Source organism: Lutra lutra, chromosome 16 (assembly GCF_902655055.1).
Source record: "Lutra lutra chromosome 16, mLutLut1.2, whole genome shotgun sequence".
Taxonomy (NCBI): Eukaryota; Metazoa; Chordata; class Mammalia; order Carnivora; family Mustelidae; genus Lutra; species Lutra lutra.
The window spans coordinates 2,178,660-2,192,426 of record NC_062293.1 but is presented as its reverse complement, the minus strand read 5'-3'; the positions used below and the strand labels follow the sequence as shown (position 1 = coordinate 2,192,426).

Sequence of the window (13,767 nt, the reverse complement as noted above, 5' to 3'; positions counted from 1 at the left end):
GGCCGAGAGCTGCAGGCCCCTCTTGTTTTGCACGGCTTTTAGTTACACGGCTCTGAGATGAACGAGAGCGCTCTGTTCAGGCCTGCCTGGTCGCACAAGCCCGGCTTTGAGGTGGCTGGAGGCCAACCCAGGCCAGGGCCACAGAACCACACGCCCCCAGGGCCTAGATTCTCCTCATAAGGCCCCCTTGTTCTCCACCTCCCCTGACCCCAGCCTGCACTTACGCTCCCTGCAAAGTGTGCCTCCCTCCTGCCTACCCCGAGCAGGAGAGAGTCCTTCCTGCAGGTGACCCCAGGACCCTTGGTACCCGCAGGTGAGGAGCAAGGCCGGCCAACCAGATAGGTGTGGGGTCCCACTGAATCCATTCTGCAAATGCGGGCGGCTGCAAGGTCGAGATCAAGGACATTTCAGATGCTCCACCATCGGGGTCTTGAAGATGCTCTCTGCAGGGTTTGGCCAGGTAGACCAGGTGGCTGAGCCAGCGGGCTCGTCTGCTGGTGGCCTGCAGCGGACACCGGGGAGAACGTGCGGGCGGGCTTCCCGCCAGCAGATGTTCCCAAGAAGGGGTCAGGCTCTTTGCGGACGCTGTGAGGAGGGGAGAGAGTCAAGCCTGCAGCCTCGGCACCACCGCATGTGTAGGGACAAAGCTGAGGGAGGTCGGCACCACCTGAAACCTTTCCTCACCTCTTCCTTCCTTCGTCCCACAACCCCATCCTCCTCCCGCACTGACGTCAGTCTCTGGTCCCGGCTCAGCCGCACGAAGGGAACTGCGCCTGCCGCTGTTCTTGTATTTTGTTGTTTTTCTGTCTTATTTCCTAAAGGTGTTAGCTCGTACATGTCATTTTATGTCATACTATACACCTATTATTTTTTCAAAAGCTGTGTGCCCATTGCGACGTGTACGTTTATGGTGTGTATCAAGACTAGGGAGCGTGAGGGATCTTCTCTGCGAGTCCCCACAGCGGGCTTGGAACCCCTGGCTTTTCCGTGTGTTCTTCATTTCATCTGTATCTGGTGTACTCCATGAGGTCTGACTTGGTTCTTGGGGTCGCTAACCATCTTCATGGTGCAGGTGTCCTGACGACAGGACCACGTACTGCCTGGTTCTCAGCACCGAGAAGTGGAAGTCTCTGGAACCCCTGCTTTCCTTGGAGCCCCTGGTAGCTTGTCTCTGCACCTGTTGGAACAGGATGTCCACGCCCCCCCATGCCGCTTCCTGACTTCTCGGAAAGTAGGGAGTCAGAGCCTGCCTCTAAGCGGGCTTCCTCTTCTGGAGGTTGCTGGTCCTCAGTCACCCTGCGAATGCAGGTGACAGCCCTGCTCCAAGCAGCCTGGCTAGACAGGCTCCTAGCGGCCGAAGGAAGAGGCCATGACCTGACACTCCAGCTGAAGCTTCGTTGATCTTGAACCACCAAATAGGCTGGGAGTGCAGGGGTAGACAAGGCAGGACAGCAAGCCCGTCTCTCAGAGGTGAGATGTTACACATCCTTTTACTGTCTGCTTTCTGCTAAGGAGTGGTCAAGAACACAGAGATGCGGATAGGGAAGATACCTTGGGGACATTAAAATATGGCCTTAAAATCCAAAGTGTGTCTCCCTCGGTGGGGCGTCTCTCACTGGAAGCATCCTCATTCCTAAGGCTATGTTGCATTTTACAACAAACGGGCTACACCACGTGGGTCGGGGTGTTTTCTCAGTGGCTTGACTCGTCCGGGATGTGACCTCCTGACCCTGCCAGGCTGCAGAGTGCTGACAGCGGGTGCCCTCTCTGCCAGCCCTTCCACACCCCGTTACTGAGGGCGGGCTCTGGGTTCTGGAGCCCCCGAGCCATGCCTGCCTGTGAGAGCACACGCAGGAGGTGCCCCGCCTGGCCAGCAGGGCTAGCCGGTCACTGGCCTAGAAGGGTGTCTGGGTTTTGCTCTGCTGGCATCTCCCCAAATCTGAAGGTGACACGGGACAGTTTAGGGAAGGGCTGGGCTCTCCCTTCTCTTGCTAGTCCCAGAGGAACCCCAGATTCCCAGAACCTTCCCTGGATTCTGACTAAGCCCCCTTCCTGCTAGGACCCAGAAGGGACGGCCCGGTCCAGTCTGCCCAGCCCAGCACACTGCCTGATGCCCCCTTCTTTCAGAACAAGCTCTCCTGGGCCCCACAGGAGGTCAGCACAAGGTCAAAGGTCACAGCCGCGGACACAGCTTGGATCCTGCCCAGATCCAGATGAACTAGGCAGTGGGGGTGGCAGGCTGTGAATTGGAGTTTGTGGCTCTTGAGTCAGTACGAGGTCAATCATGGCTCTGTGCTGAGCACCCCGCAAGCACCTCCTGAGCTCAGTGAGCTGGGATGGCATGAAGAGGCCAGCTTTGCAGGGGGTGGGCACTGCGGGAGGGGAACCCCAGGAAGTGAGTCTGCTGTTCCGGGGCCAGAGGAAAGGCGTTGTGGCTGGAGCGTGTGGAAGAGAGACAGTTGGAGACACAGGCTGGAAAGGAACCCTGGCCTTTTAAATTATTGTCATCATGCCAGATGGAGTCTGTAGCAGCCCAGGGGCCCCCAAGTGCTCTCAGGGTCGCTGGTTCTGCGGGAGAGGGCAGTGAGGAGCGTAGGGAGTAAGTAACACACATCATGTACTTTGCTTGGGTCCTGGCACACTAGCACTGGGTGTATTATTACTACTGGTCAATTCTCCAACAGCCCTGGGATGCCGCACCGTGAGCTCACAGATGAGGACACTGACGGCGGAGGGATAGGGGTGCAACGCAGGCCGCGGCAGCCTCTTGGTTATCAGTGACCATCCCAAGGCCGGGCGCGGGCTGGAAACCCTCTACGACCATCGGCCACTGAGGTCCCTAAATCTGTGCAAGGCCCTGATGCGATGGGGCTGGTGACCTATACTTTGCACCGGAGTGTCTGGCCTGGCGTCCTCTGTGCCCCTCGCTGGACGGCTGCTGGTTCTCCCGGGAGGTGGGCACTGTCCAGGGTGCTGGGCTCCGGGTGGGGCGAGGGCGGGGTGGTGGAGGCTGCTGGGGGACACCCGGGGGCAGACCCCTGCGGGTCCAGAATCTGTGTTCCCCTGCACCCTGCCCCGAGGGCAGCGACAGGCAGCGCCTCCCCCTTGTCCACCGGGGGGCGCCATGAGAGGGCATTGTGGCCGCACCCGCCCGAACTCTCCCGGCCCGCAGGGGCGGGACCCGGACCAGAGAAACGAAACTGGGCCTCCGCGGAGGCTTGCACGCTGGGGCTGCGCGGGTGCGCGGGTGCGCGGGGGTGCGGGGGGTGCGCGGGGCGCGGGCGGGCCGCGGGGTCCTTGGGTCTGGGTCGGGGCGCCTGCGTGCTGCGGGCCGTCCCCTCCCGGAGGCCTTTTCCCGCGGCGCCTGGTTTCGGTTTCGCCTCGGGCCCCGCCCCGCGCCGCCCCTACCCGCTCGGTGCGGACCCCAGCCCCAGGCAGCCGGTGGGCGCGCGGTGTGCGCGGAGGAGCCCCGGGGCTGGCGCGGAGCCCTTCGCTGCCTGGGGTTGCCGGGGGCGCCCCTGCTTGCGTCCCTAGTAGCTCCCCGGAGCGCAGCATCTCCGCCCCGTGGCCGCCCGAGCGCGTCCTTTGCGTTCCCAGCGCTGCCCGCCGCCGGGGTCTCCAGGCCACGGTGGGCACCGCTGCCGCGACGGCCTTAAGGGCCCCGAGGTGGCGGCGGGGAGGCCGGAGAAGGAACGAGTGCTGAGATGGGGAGCTGGCCGCCCTCGACCCCCCCCACCCCCGGCTCCCGGCCCCCACGTGACCCCGGGCCCACGGGGCGGGCGCGGTGGGGTGGCGGCTGGGGCATGGGCGTTGAGTCCGGCGCACTCCTGAAGCTGGGGACGTCGGAGGCTGAGTGGCTAGATCATTGCCCGGGTTCCCCTACGCCTCAGGCCCCTTGTGGGGGCGGGAAACAGAAGCGCCCTTCAGGGACTTCTGAGCCCTGTGGTGGCTTTTCTGGTGCGCGGGGAAGCAGAGCCTTGCGGAGGGCAGCGGAGGGGTGGAGGCCCCGCCGGCACTGAAAATCGTGGAGAGGCCGACCGGGACGGTAGTCTCGTCCCTGGCCATGCAGGGATGAGGGGCAGGGTGGCGGCCGAGGCTTGGAGGGAACAGGTTGAGCCGGGGAACCTGGCCCACAAGGTCTAGCTCTCCCTGCCCCCAAGAGCTCACTAGCTAGTGGACCGCGAGCCAAGTCTGGGGGAGGCAGGGCGGGCAGCCTGCTAGCCTGACCACTAGCCCTGTTCGCCCAGAGCTGCCCCAGCGCGCAGGCCGGCCCCTCGGGGCGCTCTGGCCTCTCTGAAGTGCTCTCTGCCCCACCCAGTCCCCATGGCACCTGTGCACAGGTGCTTCTGTCTGTCTGCCCCTCGTCCAGCACCCAGCGGGCCCTCTCACCCGGTGTCTGATCTCAGGGTTCTGCAAGGGCTGTGTCTCTGCTGGAACAGTGCCCCCTCCCCCAACACCTAGTTCTCAGTTGTCCCTGCCCCCAGGCCCAGCCAGCGGGAACAGTTTTAGACTCACTGAGGGATGGAGACCCTGGGAGGGGTGACCCTGGCAGGGGAAGTGGGGTCAGGAAGAAAACCTGTGGGAGCCCCTGGTCGGGGAGGAGGTGGGGGAGGGGGGAGATGCTGGGGTCAGGAGGGGCGGGTACCGGATGGGGGTTCAGGGCTGTGAGTGCTGCAGGTGAGGAAGTGCTAGCACTAGGTTTTCGATTCAGTGGGGGAGCTTCTGGGCACTGTAATTTCCCTTTCCCAGAAAATGAAACTGAAGCAGGCAGGTCACGTGACAGGCGGCTCAGTATATAGTCAGCTGCCTGGGGACCCTTTTTCTTCCAGACCTGCAGGAGCCTGCCTGCCTGGAGCAGACCCATCCCCGGAGGAATGGAGTGTGTCTCATGTGGCTATGTCTCCAAAGACGAAGCCCCCAAGTTCTGCAGCCAGTGTGGACAGAAGCTGCTTCCTGCAGCCGCCGTACCAGGTAAGGGCTGAATGGGGGCGGTGGGGTGGGCAGCAGCCCAGCCCCGCTTCCCCTCGCCGAAATGGAAACTGTGGCCAGCGGGCAGCTGCGGCGAGTAGCTGGAGGTCTTCTGTGGCTGGGGGACTCTTACTAGAAGCACTTTTGTTACAAGAACAGTTTCGTCTGGTTCTTTACTGGGAGCTCTTGTTGCTTTTTAAAAACTTTCAATTTCATTTCCTGGAGAGCACCTAATGGTTCTCCTCCTCCCTGGGACCCGGCAGTGTCGGGCTGAGTTGAGGCGTTTCCGGATTGCAGAGGATGCTGTGCGGAAGTGGTATCCCAGGTGGTGTGATGGGGTGCGGGGTCCCCACAGCCTTGACAGGACCCTCTCTGGTGATGGAGGGCAGGTCAGTGTCTGAAAGGGAAGCATGTCACCTGCCAGCTCAGGTCGGTCCTTAACTCTGGGTGTCCAGGACCTCAGGCTGCCTTCCTTCCTTTCCTAGGTGTTCTTGGACCCAGGACCTTTGCACTGCCTGTTCCCTCAGCTTGGAATATACCTTTCCTCTGAGGGCAGCACCATTACCCCCTCACCTCCTTTCTGTCTTTGCTCCTCGGCCCTCGCACTTGGAGGCCCACTCTGACCACCCCATTGAGAACAGCACCTGCCCGGCCCCCCACTCCCACTCCCACTCGCTCAGGCTGTTTGCCGTTCTACCATTCGGCCCACAGCAGCGCACGGCTTCAGACAAGACCTTTGCTCTCTTGTTAGCTGCTTTACTCCAAGTCCCTGGCACGGCACCTGGCGCATAGTAGGTGCTTGACTCATAATTTCCGGACCCAGCAAAGAAAGTCTTCTAGAAGGTCGTGTGTGTTTTCTAAATATAGTTTGTGTGCGTGTGTTTGCGCTAGAGTCAGTACATGCTGCCAGTACCAGCCCTTCTTGCTAGCTGACCCCTGGGTGATCTGCGAGGGCGCCCTGTGTGTGAAGGGGAGGCCCTGGTTCGTTGCTCTCGTCTCTGCTGCGTGTGTACAAAACGCTTACACCCCAGATATGTTTACTGGACCATAACAGGCGCGAAGAGGTGACTGGTTTTGCTGTCAGGTTTGTTTGACTTTCTTTGGCCGCTGCCCCTTTAGGGAGGAGCTCCAGCTACAGTCAGACCTAGAGTCTGTCTTTTCCTTCGGAACACAGGGGACTTGACTCACGCAGTCGAGCTTGAATCGGCTCGGTGTCCGCTGTCCTCATTGGCTCCTGGCTGTCTGGATACGGGACCATGGCCTAGCTGAGCTCTTGGGGGGTCCAGGCAGAATTTTCCACCTGCCAGGGCTCCACACCCCTGGTCACTAGAACATCCGCCTGAGCGGGAGACCTTGTGAGGGGGTCTTTGGGACCCCAGAGAGTAAAAAACCCAAATCAGACCAGTTGGTGAAATGGCAGTGAGCCTGACGTTGTGCTAAGTCTTGAGAGAGGAGACATCATAAATTCCCATTTGACAGATGCCAGGAGTGAGGCACAGGGAGGTTAAGGAAACTGTGTACGGTCCCACAGCTAGCAATTGGCAGAGGCAGGATTTGAACCCAGTGGCTCTGCAGAGCTCGAATCCTGGGAGGAAGCCGTGGTCTTGCGGCCTCTGAGGGGAGGGAGGGAGGGTGGGGTGCTGGCGGCCCCCTCCATCTGCCCTGAAGTGCCACCACCTGGGCCGTGATAAGCAGCTCCACCCCTGCTGGCCCTGGCCTGTATGGGGGGTCAGGGGTCAGGGGTGAGGCAGGGGTTGAGTGTGGGTCTCCAGGGTGGACATGAATGACCATGACCAGGTAAAGCAGGGGGACCGCAGACAGGCAGGTAGAGGACCCTCAGGGCCTTCTCTGGAGTCTGGGTCCAGTGCCTCATGCCTCCTGGAGACCCAGCTCTTTGGGAAAGCACTCACTCCTCTCTGGGGTCTCCAGGGGGCGCAGTACCTCTGCCCTCCTTTGGTTTTGGGGGGGGGGTCTCAGAGCACTGCTGAGGGTGGCCCAGGTGTCATGACAGAACTGGGAAGGGAAGGTCAGCCTGCCAGCCCGGGCATGTGGTGCTTTGACAGGATGCCATGAAGTCTTCCTGTGCTGGCAGCAGGCCAGCAGTCACCGTCCAGGGCCCCGCCGACCCCTGCGGGGAGGGAGGGAGGGTCAGGTCTCCCCCCACAGTCCCACCACCTCCGAGATTCCCGTATGCTGCCAGACCACGGGACGAAGGCCGGGAGAGCGCCGGGAGTGCTGGCTTCTCACGTCGGGGCCTCCCCTGCTGCTGGTGGGAACGGGGAGCACGGGACGGGACTCCAAGGGATCCCCAAGGGCCAGGGTTCTCAGGAGCGATGGCGATCTCCCCCAGCCCCTGCCCTGCACGGTGCTTTACCCCCCCTCCGCTCCCCCGCCCCTTCCTCATTCTCAGCCAAGCCTCTGCTTATAGGAAGGGAAACTGAAACCAAGCTGGGGCGGTGGCGGGGAGGGGGAGATCTTCTTCCTGTCAGCCCCTCCCGGAGCTGCCTGGCTGCCGCCCCAGGGCTCTGGGCTCCGGGGCACCTCCGGGCCAGGCGCTCTGGGGCAGTGGGCGGGGCCAGGAGCTGGGGGCCCAGAGAGGCCGGTGCCGCTGCTGTTCCCGGGTGCTGGGATCTGAAGCCCGTTTCGGGAGTGCGCGGCCGAGAAAGAATTCTTAAGGCGTTTTCAGGGCAAAACAAGTGGTTTTATTAAAGCCCGGGGACAGAGCCGGTGCGTGAAGTGCAGGGAGAGCTGCACGGGGGCCTGGGGAGCAATGGGTGATGTTCTTTTAAGCGGAGGACGGATGGGTAGAGACAGAGGAAGTTTCCCAAAGGATTTTCTTATGTTAAAGACTTAGAGGAACCCGGAGGCCTGGCCCTTGTTGAGCTAAGGTAGTTTTGGGCTCTGGCAGGACAGTAACAGGACGACCCTTGAGAGCTCCTGGAGGAGCTCCATCCTGGCCTTATTGTTTGTCTGTCGGGTGGCCGCAGTTACGGGGAAATCCCATTCCCTCTACCATTTCTTTCTGCCTCGCACCTCCTGTGGCTGGACACCTGGGTCGCGGAGGCTGCGGGGCACCGACCACATAAAGGTGCGGAAAGGGGGTGTGTGGAGAGTCCCAGCCCATCCTGGGCAGAGAGGGGCCAACTTTGCCCAGTCACGTTGGGCCAGTCTGATGAGGTTCTAGAACCTAGGTGAGGTTCGGTGGGTGAGGTCCAGAGCCGACAGCTAAGAAAGAATTCTTAAGACGTCTCTGGTGCAAAAACGTGGTTTATTAAAGCACGGGGACAGGACCCGTGGGCAGACGGAGATGCTGCCCCGCTATCCTGAGGAGGGGCTGATGATATACACAGGAGTCGGGCAGGTGAGGACAAAGGGGTGTTCAGAAGGCTATCCGGGTAAAGAGACTGTCAGGACATTGAAGGCCTGGTTATTGTCAAGCCAAGACTGATTTTCCCTCTAATGAGGCACTAGCATGAAGACAATTGGGAGTCTCCTGGTGGGATGTCACATTCCTGCTATCAAGCTTCCTTGTTAGTGAGATTTGGGTTTAGAAGAAATTTAACTTTATTTACTTTTCCTTCTACCTCAGCCTCCTTCAGTTTTGTTTATGGAGGGGGGGGCGACATTAGGGTTTGAGAAACTGAGTTATGTGTCTCTGGAAATTGGGCTATTGATAAGATAGATGCTTTGTTGTAGATCTCTAGGACATTTGTAAACCAAGGGAGACTCCTGCCCTGCAGGACTGTGATCTCTGCAAGTTAACTATTTGTTTTTCTTTTAGGGCAGCCAGGGGTGCCTGAGGAATGTCACACACATTACGGAGGGGAGCTGGCGGAGAGGGGTGCAAAGGGGCCAGCTTTTGCTTTGTCCTCAGCCAGCCTCCTGCTCCCTCATCAAGTCCGAAGGTGGAGGGTAGGGCCGGGGGGAAGGTCAGGTTCCCCAGGGGACCCAGTCGGACTCTTCCTTGAGTGCTGGAAGCCTATTATCAGGAGATGAAGTTCCGGCCAATGTCCTTACTTTTTCATTTTCTGCTATGTCCCAGTTTCCTTGATGTTTTTATAAGGGGAAAAAGAGGAGAACCTGAGACCCTATTCACATCCAGGGTAGGCTTGGGGGCCCCTGGGGCAGCTCAGAGGCAGGACAAGTACAGGTGGGGGTGGCCCCAGGCCGGGGGAGGTTTGGGGCAGCACTGGAGGGTCCCTGGCGGGGGACAGAGCCATCCTGCCTGTTTGTGCCTGTAGGGCTGGTGTGGGCACCTCGACTCCACGGCCACCGGCACAGGCCGTGGGTTTGTGCTCACTGAACGGACTCCGGCCGGGTGGGGCAGGCACACCTGGAGGGTCGTACTGCTCAGTGCGGTGGGTTTTATGATTTCGATCGTGGTAAAACATTTATAACGTGAAATTTACCGTTTTCACGGTGTGTCGCTGTTCGGCGGCCTGAGGCCCATTCTCGTTGTCATGCGGCCATCCCCACCATCTCCTCCAGAACCTTCCATCTTCCCAAACTGAACATCTGTCTGCAGTAAACACTGATGCCGCCAACAGCCTCTGTCACCCACCGCCTCTTTATGTCTCTGGGAATGTGACTACCTTAGGGACCTCTGTGAGAGTGGGAGGCGTGCGTGCTCGCTTTAGCCTTGAGGACCTGCAGGGCTGCGGCCCCTGTTTTCCAGCTGAGGGCTGGGCCCGGATGGCAGGGGGGCCCTGGGCTAGCTGGTGGCCGTCCCAGGGGTGCGTGCGCTGCAGACCTAGGCCTGCTGCTGGGGCTCTCCTCGGCAGCCTGGGTGTCAGAGTCACCGTGGCTGACCGCGTTGGGTCGAGTTAATTTTCGGTGACATTTTATAGAAGTGATTTGGGATTGTCGGTGAGGTCCCTGCCCTCTCCCCTCATTCCTGTGCTAATCAGCCATTGACCTGATTTGGGGACCTGAAGGGGAGCTCAGACCCATTGGCTCTCTGGGTACCCCCAGGTCTGCTCGCCTGCAGGCATCCCAGCGTGCATACATGCTTCAGGGCTAGGGGACAGGAATTTGCTCCAATTCAGCCAAAATATCCTATGGGCAAGGACCAGGACCCCGACAGCTGTCCCCAGGGCCTGTTGTGGCTTCTGTGAAACCGTGGGAGGCAGCCCAACGCCTGGGTTCAGGCCCTGCTCCCCAATTGTCCTTCCATATTTGTGTCTACCAGGAAAGCATGTCCCCCGTTGGCTGGCGGTGGGTACTTAGCGGGTTCACACGCAGAGCACCTACTAAATGCTGCGGCAGGTTTGCCCTTCCTGAATCCAGCTGGAACTAACACGTGCTGGTGAGAACGGAGGTGATTGGAAGTGGTGTTGGGGAGCAAATGGTCCAGAAAGAAGTCTTCAAACGTTCTTGGTACAAAAAGGGTGGTTTTATTATAACACAGGGAGGGGCAGGACCTGTGGGGAGAGGGAGCTGCCCCCCCGGACTGTGAAGAGCTGAGCTGCCAAGAGATCATATACTTTAGAGTTGGGGGAGGTAAGGACAATGCAGAGTTTCCAAAAGGATTTTCCTGTCTCAAAGACTCACAGGATCTGGGAGGCCTGGCTAGCTATTGTCAACCTAATGTTGCATTTCCTCTAGCAAGGCCTTAACTCGGGAAATCGGGACTTCCTGGAGGAATGTTCTATTCTGCCAGTCTGGAGTGTTTGTCAATAGGGCTGAAGGTCCGAAGGAAATTCAATTTTATGTACATTTCTTTTGCCTTAGTTCTTCAAGTCATGAACGACCTTCCCATTGTAGGAGGGCACAAAAGCCACGAAGCCTGTTAACACTACATTATTAAGTGTTTGGTGTGTCCCCTTCTGGATGTTTCCTCTGCGTGGAAACGTGTGTATGCATATATGTTTCTGTAAGCTGGTGGGTCATGCTGATGTAGTTGGGGAATACAGGTGAGGCTTGGTGGGGTAGTGGGTCTGGAGCCGACAGCCAAGAAAGAATTCTTGAGACGTCTTTGGTGCAAAAAGGTGGTTTTATTAAAGCACAGGGACAGGACCCGTGGGCAGAAAGAGCTGTGCTGGGGTCATGAGCAGTGACCCATGATGTGCTCTCTAGTTGGGGGGGTGAGCAGGAGATCGTGAGTCTCTGAGGAATTTTGGAAGCAAGATTTGCAGAACCTTGAGGGGCTAGCTGGTGTTGGGAAAAGGTCGTTTACTACCGCCTGATAAAACCTGAGTTGTGAGAACCTTCAGATGTGTATCAGTGGGTCATATGCCTGGGGATAGAGATAAAGGGAGCTTCCAAAGGAATTTTCATTTATTTTTTTATTTATTTTTATAAATTTTTAAAGATTTCACGTATGCATGTATGTATTTTAGAGAGGGAGAGAGGGGAGGGGCAGAGGGAGAAGGAAAGAGACTTACACCGGCTCCACACCCAGCATGGAGCATGGAGCCTGACATCATGACCTGAGCCCAAATCAAGAGTTGGATGCTTAAAACCGACTGAGCTATTCAGGTGCCGCCAAAGAAGTATTTATATGTTAAAGTCGAATGACAGGATCCTGGAGGCTGGGCTAGGACTTTTGGCCCTTAGCAGAGCGTCAACATGGAGGCAGCTGCGTCCCTAGAGGAAGGTCACTCTGCCTGTTTCAAGGACCTGTCACTGGGCTGTAGGTTGTAAGGAAATTTAATTTTCTTCTGTAAAGAAATTTATTTTTCTTCTGCCCTGGTTCCCCACATCACTGGGCACTTGCCTTGTTCCACCATTTGTCAGGAGGGACGTGGCGAGGTGGATCTTGCCCCCAGAACCAGTGGAGGACAGCCTCCTGTGTTTATAAGCATGAGGCTTCTGGCCCCTCTGGCCTATGGGTGTCGAGGTTTCTCGTCCACCCGTGTCCTCTGTGGCACTGGGCACTACACATCTTGCTGGTTCATGCCAAGTGGGTGGGGGCGCATGGCATCTCGTGGATTCCTTGCTCGCTTCCTTGATCTGTGGAGAGCCAAGGATGTTTTCAAGGGTCTTTTTCTTTGAACCGCCTCTTGTTTTCCTCTTGGGAAGCTCATTTTTTACAACAATTCTTACTGATTCTTCATCGGCGTCGAGGCTGTTTAATCGGAGAGGACCAGAACCGCAGCCCCTGCTTCGTCCGCTGGAGGAACACACTGCCTGGACACTCGGCTCCAGATCCAGGGGCTTGGGTTTCCATGGGGCTTGCTCTCTGTCCCAAGTTCCTCTGTCTCTGCCTCTTTCTCTGGTCCCCTGCTTTGTCCTCAGGCTGGCTGCATTCAGGAAGGCAGACGGGCTCACCAGCTCCGGTGCCTGGGATCTGTTCGTCTGACCAGGGGAGGGAGTCAGTTTGTCTGAAACCCCAGTCACCAGCCCTGGAGGTCGGCTGCACGTCCTGCCAATCACTGGGGCCAGGGGAAATGCCAGATTCTGATTGGATCAGGCTAATCAGGGATCTCACCACAAAGAGGCAGGTAGAGGCCAAAATGCTCACAGTTTATCATCAAAGGAGAGTGGCCCTGGGTGTTGTGTGCGATGATATCCTTGCTGGTTTGGTTCTTCAGCCGTCAGGTTGTGGGGGAGGAAGAATTTTTCTCTACCCTTCAAAATGCTTCTGGCTGGTCTGAGAATTAAATTGACATGAGACAGATTGACAGGAGAAAAATCAGATTTAATTTCTTTACGAGGAGAGATTGCAAAGACAAGTGAAAGGAGGTGTCTATGTCACCCTGAACTCAGGAGAAGGGAGTGGGTAGGGGTCTGGGACGCCAAAGGGAAGACAGCAGGTCTCAGGGAGATGGGAAAGAGTCAGAGGTGAACAGATGTTTGCTGGGCCATCAGGAAACTATGGGACAAGAAGACTCTGGTCCAGCAGGCCTTGCTGAGTTCCTCCTGGCCCGCCATCCCGCCATCCCTAGTTCATAGCTTAATGTAGTTATGTGTGGCGGCTCCCAGTTCCTCCTTCTCGATTCTTTTTTTTTTTTTTTAAAGATTTTATGTATTTGACAGACAGAAATCACAAGTAGGCAGAGAAGCAGGCAGAGAGAGAGGGGGAAGCAGGCTCCCCGCTGAGCAGAGAGCCCGATGCGGGGCTCAATCCCAGGTCCCTGGGACCATGACCTGAGCCGAAGGCAGAGGCTTTAACCCACTGAGCCACCCAGGCACCCCATCCTTCTCAATTCTTGTAGGCAGTTAGGGGGAAGGTCAAAATTTCTACCTGAGTCTTTTCAGCTCAAAATAGTCTTCATGACAAAGTGGCCCATCTTGGGGCAACTCAAAGTTCTAAGTATGTGTATTTACCCATTTAATGTAGTTGTTATTAATTCTGAGTCTTGTCACAGTCATCCAAAGGATGACTTCTGAGGGCCAAGTTCCAAATGCCAGAGGCTCCAAGGGAAGCAAAGCACTGGTCCCTGCTCTCCAGAATTTACAGAGGGGAGGTTGGGCATAAGACAGGGCCTAGGAGAAGGAAGAGGAAGGGGCTTCAGAAGCGGGGCCCAGCAGGCCTTGGCTCTGGAGGCCAGGCTGAAGGAAGGTTCCAAGTAGAAAGCCATCTGGAGTGGGGGGGGGCGTGGGGACCCAGCTTTGAAAATAGGGTCTCTGAAGGACTCAGTTTGGGAGGGGCCCCCTCTGGGGATGGTGGTTGTAAACAGGGGCGACTCTGAGAGCAAAGCAGCTGGGGTACAAGGGTCAATGGGGGCAGGGACCAGGGAGGCGCTGGGAGCTCTGGGTCGGGCCAGGAGCCCCAGTGAGAGGGGCTGAGAGTGGGGCGCCTCTCCCTGAGAAGAGAGGAAGAAGCACCTTGGGCAGGGAGGGGAGTGGCTCGTTCTG

General features: G+C 58.0%; 1 protein-coding gene across 6 annotated transcripts in view; it reads left to right on the top strand.

Moving 5' to 3' along the window:
- The first annotated feature begins 3,230 nt into the window (after window positions 1-3,230).
- RNF213 (ring finger protein 213) overlaps window positions 3,231-13,767 on the top strand; it is a 105,742-nt gene continuing 95,205 nt past the window's right edge. For 2 of the 6 annotated variants that reach the window (XM_047707809.1, XM_047707808.1), the window contains exon 1: window positions 4,860-4,971. In XM_047707809.1, coding sequence (XP_047563765.1) covers window positions 4,875-4,971 — 97 coding nt within the window. In that variant the 5' untranslated portion in view covers window positions 4,860-4,874. Of the gene's footprint in view, window positions 3,248-3,324; window positions 3,629-3,710; window positions 4,072-4,771; window positions 4,972-13,767 lie in introns of those variants that run through there. The other 4 variants (XM_047707813.1, XM_047707811.1, XM_047707810.1 and 1 more) reach the window with 4 other exon arrangements.